General features: G+C 38.2%; 1 protein-coding gene across 1 annotated transcript in view; it reads left to right on the forward strand.

Moving 5' to 3' along the window:
• Positions 1 to 11,424, forward strand: part of POLH (DNA polymerase eta) — a 45,891-nt gene that overhangs the window by 15,738 nt on the left and 18,729 nt on the right. The window contains exon 4 of the mRNA XM_040473619.1: positions 754 to 971. Coding sequence (XP_040329553.1) covers positions 754 to 971 — 218 coding nt within the window. The remainder of the gene's footprint in view (positions 1 to 753; positions 972 to 11,424) is intronic.

The raw sequence follows: 11,424 nt of genomic DNA on the forward strand, positions 1-11,424 counted from the left end.
ATATATATATAGAGAGAGAGAGAGAGAGAGAGAGAGAGAGAAATGCTATCTTGAGGAAGACCAAATACTTGGGTTCAGGGATCAGGGCAGTGTTTCCTGTAAATCTCATATTTGAAGACAAAAGTTGAAGCAGAATACTACATGGTAGATATATGAAAATAACAGAAAGAGTAGGTGATCTTAGTAAAATGTAGTTAAACAAGTTTGAAGCATTTCTTTCATCTTTGGAGAGATCCTTGTCACATAAACACATTCATGGTCTGGACACTTTCCACCTTCATAGTGCTAGAGTCACACTAAAAATGTTTGCCTCTGTGCTGCTGCTTTTTCTTTGCTTCTGTTACTGACCATCTGCCTGCGCATTGACCACTTCATCTGCCAAGTCATTCCTCTCTTTAAGGAGATCTTACAGGGGCACCTGGGTGGCTCAGTCCGTTGAGCATCCAACTTTGCCTTGGGTCATGATCTTGAAGTTGACAAATTTGAGCCCCGCATCAGGCTCTGTGCTGACAGCTCCGGAGCCTGGAGCGTGCTTCTGATTCTGTGTCTCCCTCTCTCTCTGCCTCTCCCCTGCTCATGCTGTCTCCCTCTGTCTCAAAAATGAAGATAAATAAATAAACATTAAAAAAAAAGAGATCTTACATTGGTTATGTATATGATGATTCCATTATGAGATGGAGGGGATGGGGCTGACTATCTCAATTGTTGTGTTCATTTATTACCTACATATATAACAATCCTTATACTTTTTAGGTACCGGGAAGCCAGTGTGGAAGTGATGGGGGTAATGTCTCGTTTTGCTGGGATTGAACGTGGCAGCATCGATGAGGCTTATGTAGACCTGACCAGTGCTGTACATGAGAGACTACAAAAGCTACAAGGTCAACCTATCTCGGCCGACTTGTTGCCAACCACCTACATTGAAGGGTTGCCCCAAGGCCCTACAACAGCAGAAGGGACTGATCAGAAAGGTACTTCCATAGCATCGTATTGCTTCTGCTTCCTGCCTTTGGAACCTGCTTTGCTTGGTCACGCTGATCCTTCTTGGATTGATTGAAAGGAAACTTACACTACAACCTGAATGAATCACAAGGACTGACAAGGAAGGATATACAAATTCTCTTATCTTTTCAGGTATATGGATGTTGAGAAGCTGTGAAATCTGTATGAAATCAAGTTTCTCTTTAGATATCACTAGAGCAGGTTAGAGTTATCAGTAGACTGAGCACTTCTGTCATTTGTAGGTTAACTTATAGTGTTGTAACTTGGTTTCTTCATCATCTAAGTTTTTTAAGGGGGACCTCAAGGACAGGGAGTTGAGTCACTCAGAATTTCTGATCAATTTAGAGTGAAAAATATCAGTGGACTCTTCAGGGTCTCATTTTATTTTCCTTACTTTCACTTTCATAGTGATTTCCCCCTCCCTATCTAACTCTCCCTCTGGCACCCACTGATGTATTTGGTATATCTTCTTAAATTTGTATATGTCTTTATAAATTACCAGTGTTGCTTTATGTGTGTGCTTTTAAAATTTGTGCTCTTTGGGGCGCCTGGGTGGCTCAGTCGGTTAAGCGTCCGACTTCGGCCCGGGTCACGATCTCGCGGTCCGGGAGTTCGAGCCCCACGTCGGGCTCTGGGCTGATGGCTTGGAGCCTGGAGCCTGCTTCTGATTCTGTGTCTCCCTCTCTCTCTGCCCCTCCCCCGTTCATGCTCTGTCTCTCTCTGTCTCAAAAATAAATAAATGTTAAAAAAATAAAAAAATAAAAAAAAAATTTGTGCTCTTTAATTAAAAGATAGTATTATCTTATAGATTTCATTCTTACTTTACTAATTTTTTAATTTTAATTCTAGTATCATTAACATATAGTGTAGATTCCATTCCTTTTCTTAATTTTCCTTTAGTGGTGATTTTATAGGTCTTTCCATGTAGTTGTATTTATGTGTAATTGCTTTTAATTACAGCATAATCCATGGTATGGATCTATGGTAGTTACAATTCTCCTAGCTATTAATTCATTTGTTACTTCTAATTTTTTTTTAATATTTATTTGATAAATGTCCTCATTCATCCTCTTTTGGACCTATGCAGAGGTTTTTCTGAAAATGTTGTCAGGAGTGGACTGCTAGGTCATAAGGCATACACATACATTGTTTCACTAAATACTGCCAAATCATTCCCCAGAGTGGCTATCAATGGTTACCCCATGCCTGTAGTACACAAGAATTCCTGTTGCCCTCATATTCTTGCCAGCAGCTGGTATTTTTGAATGGTTAAAAGTACTCACCAATACGATGGCTATAATAAAGTAGTATTTCATAAGGAGCTCCTGGCTGACTCAGTTGGAAGAGCATGTGATGTGACGATTGATCTCGGGGTTGTGAGTTCAAGCCCCACATTGGGTGTAGAGATTACTAAAAATAAATAAATAAACTTTAAAAAAAAGCCTTTAAACAGCAAAGTGGTTCAACAAAGTGTAGCATAAACAGAGTTAATGGATGACAGATTTGGGATAAGTAGAAAAGTTAAAATATGAAATTTTATTTCATGTTTTCAGTTTGTTTAAATTTAAATTTCTCTATTTACTAGTTGAGGTTGAGCATTTCTTCGTATATTGCTAGTTTATACCTTTGTGAATTGCTTATTTATAATCTTTACCCAATTTATCATTGGATTTCCTGCCTTTTTTTTTGCAAGAGTTCCTCATATATTGCAGTTATTAGTGTCTTGTCTATTTTTGGCACTGCAAATATCTTCTCCCAAATCTGTCATCCATTAACTTTGTTTTTATGCTGTACTTTGTTGAACACGATTCTTTTAGTCCATCATTTTTTTCACCTTATCTTTTGTGCATTTTGAATCTTGTTTTAGATATCCATTTCTACTAGAAGTTCACAAAGACCTTTTCTACACTTCTGTTTGCCTTGTAATTTTTTTTAGGTCTTTTGGCCATATGGAGTTCAACCTTTTTATTTGATTTTATAAAAATCTTATTTATATTATTTTAAAAAAAATTTTTTTTTTTTTTTTGAGAGAGAGCACAAGTGAATGAGGGGCAGAGAGAGAGAAAGTATCCCACGAGGTGCAGAGAGAGAGGGAGAGAGAGTGTGGAGCCCAGAGTGGGGCTCGAGCTCACTTGGAGCAGGACTCAAATTCACCCGAAGCGGGGCTCAAACTCACCTGATGTGGGGCTTGAACTCCTGAACCGTGAGATCATGTCCTGAGCTGAAGTCAGACGCTTAATCGACTGAGCCACCACCCCAGGTGCCCCTATTTTTTATTATTATTATAATAATTTCCTGACAATTACTTATTAAATAATCCATTCTTTCTCAACTTCCCTTGTAGAAGTGGGTCAGTTTCTGTAGTATCCCATTTGTCTCTCTGCTCCTGCTCCAGAAACACATTGTTTTGTTGTTTGTTTTTTTTTTTACTCTTTGTAGTATGTTCTATTTGATAAGGATGTCCCTCTGCTTTTGCTTTCCAAACTTGTCTTACCTATACATGTACCTTTGTTATTCACTGTGCATTTTAGAATACAATAGTTGAATTCCTCAAAAAATCTTGATAGGATTACATTGAATTTATATATTTAGACAGAATAGTTATGTTAATGTTAACTTCTGCCATCCGTAAACATATCACTGAATTTTTTAGGTCTTCAGTTGTGTCCCTTTTAATTATTTTTTTTTAAGTTAAAATTATTTATTTTATCTGTTATAATATTTTTACTTCCTCTGAGATCTGGAATCCAGTATATTTTCTTTTTTTTCTCATCTACACTTTTAATTGATGTAATACACATCAAGTGCACAAATTGTAAGTGCACCTTGGCTAATTTTCACAAAGTAAACCCCCATTTGTAAGTAGCATCCAAATCAAAACCAAAACCAGAATCCTAAAAGGCACACCTGCCTACACTTCCAGACACTATCCATTCCTCTCCCCTTCCTACAGTAACCATTGTCCTTATTTCTATTTAGCTTATTTTTGAACTTTATAAAATTGAAATCATGCAATATATACTTGATTCTGGCCTCATTTGGTCAACATTGTGAGATTCATCCGTTCTGTTGTATGTAGTTGAGTTTGTTTACTTTCATTGCTGTGTAGTATTGAATTACATGAGTATATCACAAATTATCCATTCTATAATTGATGGATATTTGGGTTGTTTCCATTTTGGGGCTACTAAGAATAGTGCTGCTATGAATATTCTTGTAAATGTCTTTTGGTGAACAAATGTATGATTTCTGTTGGGTATAAGACTAGAAGTGTTTAATTGTAGGATTTACCTAAAATCAGCTTTAGTTTGCTTATAGTCAGCTTTAGTAGGTACTTACTGCCAAACAGTTACCCAAAATGGTTGTACCAATTTATTTACTTATTTTTTAAGTTTATTTGTTTGAGGGGCACCTGGGTGGTTTGGTTGCTTAAGCATCCAACTTTGGCTCAGGTCATGATCTCACAGTTCGTGGGTTCGAGCCCCATATCGGGCTCTGTGCCAGCATCTCAGAACCTGGGGCCTCCTTCAGATTCTGTCTCCCTCTCTCTGTGCCTGTCCCCCACTCGTGCTCTGTCTCTGTCTCTCAAAAAAATGAGTAAATGTTAAAGTTTATTTGTTTGAGAGAGACACAGCATGAGTGGGGGATGGGCAGAGAGAGAGAGAGGGAGAGGGAGAGAGAGAATCTCAAGCAGGCTCCACGCTGCCAGCACAGCGCCGAATGCAGGGCTCAAGCCCACAAACCCTGAGATCATGACCTGAGCTGAAACCAAGAGTCAGACACTCAACCAACTGAGCCACCCAGGTGTCCCTGGTTGTACCAATTTATAATCTCACTAGTAGCATATATGAAAATTCCAGTTGTTTCACATGCTTTTCAGCACATGTTTTTTTTTTTTTTTTTCTCTTTTGCATTTTAGCCATTTTGATGGGTGTGTAGTGATATCAGTGGTTTTAGTTTGTATGTCCCTGGTCTTGATGAAGTTGACCACCTTTAAATGTATTGACCATTTAGATATCTTCTTTCATTAAGTACCTCTTTAAATCATTTGCTCATTTTTTTTCGTTGGATTGTCTTATCTCCATCTATAGGACTTCTTTATATAATCTGAAATGAATCCTTCATTAAGTATATTGCATATTTATTTGCATATATTATGATGTATTATTATATTGCATATAAATATATTGCAAATACCTTCTGGTCAGTGACTTGTTTTTCACTCTATCACTGGTGGCTTTTGATGAAACAGAAAGGTTCTTGATTTTAATTTGGTCCATGTATTTTTTTTTGTTCTTTATGGACAATATTTTTTATGTCCTGTTTAAGAAATACTTACCTACCTCAAGGTTATGAAGCAATTCTGTTGTCTTTTCTAGAAGCTTTATTCTGCTTTTCATTTATAATCCATTGTGTGTGTGAGAGAGGGATCAAATTCCTTTTATTATGTGAGTATCCAATTATATCTTTATTAAAGCTTTACGTTTTTTATAAAGGTCTTGTGCATTCATTTGTTATGTTCATAAATGCTTTAATTTTTTATTGCTATTGTTTTACTTTTTTCTTTATTTTATACTTGGTTGATGTGTAGGGGAGTGATAAGTGATTTTTGTTTTTTTAAATTCAGCTTCATTTACCTATCTGACAAAAACTTTCGATATGTAGGCATATGTCAGAGATATTTTGTGTTTGGTTACAATAAAGCAAGTATCTCAGTAAATTGAGTCAAATTAATTTTTTGGTTTCCTAGTGCATAGGGAAGTTTTGTTTACTATACTGTAATCTATTGGGGGTACAATACCATTAGATCTTTAAGAAGAACATACCTTAATTTTAAAAAGCTTTATTGCTAAGAAATGCTAACCATCTGAGCTTTCAGGAAGTTACAATCACTGATTCCAGATCACCATAACAAATAAAACAATAATGAAAAAGTTTGAGATAATTGTGAGAATTACCAAAAAGTGATTTAGAGACACAAAGTGAGCAAATGCTATTTGGAAAATGGTGCCAATAGATTTACTTGACAGGGTTGATACAAGTACTCAGTTTTTTAAAAAATGCAGTATCTATAAAGCACATTGAAGCAAGATACAATAAAACAAGGTATGCCTGTAATCTGCATGAAAATGCTTTTGATAAGTAAAATGTATTCAATGGTTAAAAATACTTTCTTAAATAAAGCAAAATTAAGGCAGGGCACCTGAGTTGCTCAGTTAGTTGAGTGTCCAACTTCTGCTGAGGTCATGATCTCATGGTTCAAGGGTTCTGGCCCCACGAAGGGCTTTTCCGCTGACAGCATGGAGCCTGCTTCAGATTCTCTGTCTTCCTCTCTCTGCTTCTCCCCTGCTTGCACACATGCACGCACACACATGCCCACACTCTCCCAAAAATAAACATTTAAAAAGATGCTCTTAAATTAAAAAATAAAATTAAGGCAATGAAAATTTGCTTTTGTGGTAATATTGGATTGTAATATTTCTAGATACCAGATCTAAGAGGATCTGGGTCTTAACTTTTTTTTTTTTTTTTTTTTTTTTGAGGGTGCAAGTGGGAAAGTTGCAGAGAGAGGGAGAGAGAGAATCCCAAGCAGGCTCCACACAGTCAGTGCACAGAGCCTGACATGGGGCTCAAATTCATGAAACCATCAGGTCATAACCTGAGCTGAAGTTGGACGCTTAACCAACTGAGCCACCGAGGCACCCCTGGGTCTTAAATGTTTTAAATCAGATATTATGAAACTTGAATTCAGCTGGATCTTACAGAACAAAACAATTGGCATTTAGAGGCTTTTTGAACAGGGTATCTACAGTTTTTCCTAGACATTTTCTAATACTTTTCATAATAGCTCTCTTCAAAACAGTGGATCTCCCCTTCATTTGTAACATGAACATTGGTACTTTTACAACTATTATTTTGTAACATTATTCTTATAAGTGCTCTTTCAGTAAAACATTTTGAATGCTGGCCAGTAACCAAAAGGAGACTGTCTGGATACCATATTATAGCAAGTTAGCTTCTGCGCCGGGGGGGGGGGGGGAGGACATTAAGGCAGTCTGTGATTACTTGTAGAAACAATACAGATATTCCCAGAAAAAAAGTCCAAGAGTGTTTAGCTTACTTCTGGTTAAAGTGGTGAACTTCCCACGGATTCCATGTTTTAAAATGAGACATAAGATGTAAAGTTTCCTTTTGCTGTTGAACAGTTGTAGGATATGCCTTTAATATGTTGTATTGAAGGGCAGTAGTAGAACTGCTTGTTCTACTAGGGAAGCTTGTGAGAAAGACCATTAAGGAATTATAGCAGAGTTTATAAGCTGGAGGCTGCATATCCTTCAGTTCTTTCAGGGCAATACATGGACAATAAAAATTGTGCCACTTAAAGGAGGCAGAGTTATGGTACATAAACATTCGATGAAATATGTCCTGATTTTCTTTATTATTTTGGGACCCGAGTCAGAAATTTAACAGTCATAATAAGGAAGGTTTTTCTTTGGTCTTAACTTTGTGTACCACATCTTGCTGTGTGTCTAATGCTTTAAAACACTTGGAATTGGTTTATAATGGTTTAAGTCATGAAGTCTTTAAGGGTTTTTTGAGGGCTGTCCCCTTTTGAAAATTTTTTGAAAGCTTGTTGACCCTTGCATGCCTCAGAAAAATGCATATCTACACATAAGACAATTGTGTGTGCAGTTTTCAGGAGATTCACAGACCCTCTGAAACCCGCATACCTCAGAATAAGACGTGTTATTACACATTATATTGGTATTTTTGGCTGCAACTCATTGTTAAAGAGCTCTCCGACTGAAGATGATGGTGTATACCTTCACTGGTGGAAAATGTTTACTTCAACTCAAATGGACGTGTTCCTCTTTCTTCTATACCCATCTTTCTTATCTATGTACATTTTTATTAAAAATGCCAATGTTTATTTCTGTATGTCTTATGTATCTGTTGCCTTAGTGTGTCCAGTTTAAGTATTTAGTTTCCAGATGGAGTGATACCATTTTTTTATTTATAGTGCTCAGAACAGTATAATGTCTAGTAAATGGTTTATATTTCATATTGTATTCCTGAGTCTTCATATGATGTGTGCAACCAAAAAACTGGTAACGGAAATTAGCTTATCTAAGTGCATATAATCTTCCAGAAATTGTTTTTCATGGATGTGGCATATTTCAAACCTAGGAAAAGAAGCCGGGCGCTTGTGATATTTTGATAACTGAAGTTTCTGTTGAACTCTCCCATCCTGCCCCTTAATTCAAAGCTAGCAGTCCTGCTCAGCCATACTGCGTTTGCAACTTTGTATTTTCTGTTTCTGAAATAGTTACATGCATGGAAAGTTTAAGTGGTAGGATTACATAAAGATAATACTCAAAAACTGCCAGAGTGAAAACTTTCCCTTCAGGGCCATTTTGGAACTAGTTTGTTTTAGCTAAGGAATGCCTTAGTTTTCTCCTCCCTTTGGTCTTTTTTATTTATTTATTTATTTATTTATTTATTTATTTATTTAAATTTTTTTTTCAACGTTTATTTATTTTTGGGACAGAGAGAGACAGAGCATGAACGGGGGAGGGGCAGAGAGAGAGGGAGACACAGAATCGGAAACAGGCTCCAGGCTCTGAGCCATCAGCCCAGAGCCTGACGCGGGGCTCGAACTCACGGACCGCGAGATCGTGACCTGGCTGAAGTCGGACACTTAACCGACTGCGCCACCCAGGCGCCCCATGGTCTTAATATATTTCATTTAAAGCATATATTGAACATCTTTTGAATGCCCAGGACGTGAAGCAGTTGGGTAATAGTACAAGAAATCATAAACCTTGGTGTGCCTGGGTGGCTCGGTTGAGCATCCAACTCTTGATTTTGGCTCAGGTCATGATCCCAGGGTCGTGGGAGTGAGCCCTGTAACAGCTCCTTGCTGAGCGTGGAGCCTGCTTAAGATTCTCCTCTCTCTCTCTCTCTCTCTCTCTCTCTCTCACTCACTCTCACTCTCTCTCTCTCTCTCTCTCTCTGCCCCTCTCCCTTACTTGCATACACTCTCTCTAAAATAAAAATAAATAAAACTATAAACCCTTTTTAATGATGAGAGTTGCAGGGGTTGGTGGGACCCCCTGCTGGCTTTGAAGAGGTTAGCTGCCATGTTGTGAGAGGGCCTTTGGAGAAGGCCCTCATGGCTAGGCTCAGATATTGGCCCACTGCTGACAGCCAGAAAGAAAATGAAAACCAAATTCTACCAACAACCAGAGGGAGCTTGGAAGACACCAATCAACTCATAGCACAGAGGAGGGCATACTTATTATCAGTGCAGGAACTTCTCTTTTATAGTTTTGGTTTCTGGAGTTGTGGAGTCTAGGTAGAGGTTTATCAGTTTAACCCCAAGTTTTGGCACAAGTCATCAGTGCTCAGTCTTCTGTTCATCATTGCACTGGAGGTACAAGATGGTGTAATCAGAACAGAAGAGGGAATAAAAGCTAATTCAGATGTGAAGGAAGAGGTAAACTTTGTTTGCAGGTGTCATGACCGTGTTTGTAGAAAATCCTAAGGGATCTACACCCCGCCCTAAAAAAATACAGTAAGTGAGATTAGCAAGGTTGCAGGTGACAAAGTCAGTATGCAAAAATCAATAGCAATTCTATACACTAAAATTTTAGATGAGAATTTGAAATTTAAAAGCAATGTTATTTGCAATAGCATTACAATTACGAAATTATTAGAAATATATATGTGAAGGGACGCCTGAGTGGCTCAGTTAAACGTCTGACTTCAGCTCAGGTCATGATCTCACGGTTCGTGAGTTTGAGCCCCGTGTCAGGCTGGAACAGCCTGGAGTCTGCTTCAGATTCTGTGTCTCCCTCTCTCTGCTCTTCCACCTCTCATGCACTCTCTCTCAAAAATGAATACTTAAAAAATATATATATATGTATATGAACATGTACTGTGAAATGTATATATATATATATGTATATATATATATACACACACACACATATATGTATATACGTATATATGAAAAACTAGTTCAGTGAAAACTACAAAACATTCCTGAGAAAGTAAAAAAGATGAAATCAATGGAGAGACATACCATGCTCATGGATCAAAAGACTAAATAGTAAATATTAGAGCTCAAGTCTCCCCAGATTGACCTAGAGATTCATTGTTTTCCCTTCTAGAATCTCAGCAGGATTTTGTAGAAATTGACAAACGGATTTGAAAATCTGTATGAAAATGCAAAGGATGTGGGGATAGCCAAACAACCTTGAAAAAGAACTAAGTTGGAAGACTTAAACACTACCTGGTTTTAAAAGTTATTAGGGGCACCTGGGTGGCTCAGTCAGTTAAGCATCCGACTCTTGATTTTGGCTCATGATCTCACAGTTCATGGGACTGAGCCCTGGGTCAGGCTGTGCACTGACAGCATGGAGCCTGCTTGGGATTCTTGCTATCTGCCCCTTCCCCACTTGTGTTTTTTTTTTTTTTTTCTCTCTCTCTCTCAAAATAAATAAACTTAAAAAATATTTAATTATAACCTTGTAGTAACTAGGGCAGTGTAGTATTGGTGTAAGAGGAGACAGATCAATGGTACAGAATAGGAAATGTGCAAACAGATCCCCACAGTTTTGGTCAGTTGGTTTCCACAAAGCTACCCAGATAATTCAATAGGAAAGGAAAGTCTTTCAGTTCTAGTGGGCATTTTATTTTTTTTTTATTTTTTTTTCAACGTTTATTTTTTTATTTTTGGGACAGAGAGAGACAGAGCATGAATGGGGAAGGGGCAGAGAGAGAGGGAGACACAGAATCGGAAACAGGCTCCAGGCTCTGAGCCATCAGCCCAGAGCCCGACGCGGGGCTCGAACTCACGGACCGCGAGATCGTGACCTGGCTGAAGTCGGACGCTTAACCGACTGCGCCACCCAGGCGCCCCTCTAGTGGGCATTTTATACCAAAAACTGCCTGAATCTTTTCCCCCTAGTCCACTTTAGTGTATCAGAGAAAAACCAAAGTTGTATAGATTTTTACCAACTAGAGAAGGAAACAAATGCTGCTTATATTCTGTCGCCCTGTTCAACTGACATGGATGTAGAGTGACAGGATTGTAACATTACTTAATCTGGGAGAGCAATAATGAAATCTAAAGCAGAGAGGGGCGCCTGGGTGGCGCAGTCGGTTAAGCGTCCGACTTCAGCCAGGTCACGATCTCGCAGTCCGTGAGTTCGAGTCCCGCGTCGGGCTCTGGGCTGATGGCTCAGAGCCTGGAGCCTGTTTCCGATTCTGTGTCTCCCTCTCTCTCTGCCCCTCCCCCGTTCATGCTCTGTCTCTCTCTGTCCCAAAAATAAATAAAAAACGTGGAAAAAAAATAAAAAAAAAAAAGAAATCTAAAGCAGAGAAAATTGAGCTCTACTAGTTGAGAAAAGAGTCCAG

Source organism: Herpailurus yagouaroundi, unplaced genomic scaffold (genome assembly GCF_014898765.1).
Source record: "Herpailurus yagouaroundi ecotype Mexico unplaced genomic scaffold, PumYag 139, whole genome shotgun sequence".
NCBI classification, from domain to species: domain Eukaryota; kingdom Metazoa; phylum Chordata; class Mammalia; order Carnivora; family Felidae; genus Herpailurus; species Herpailurus yagouaroundi.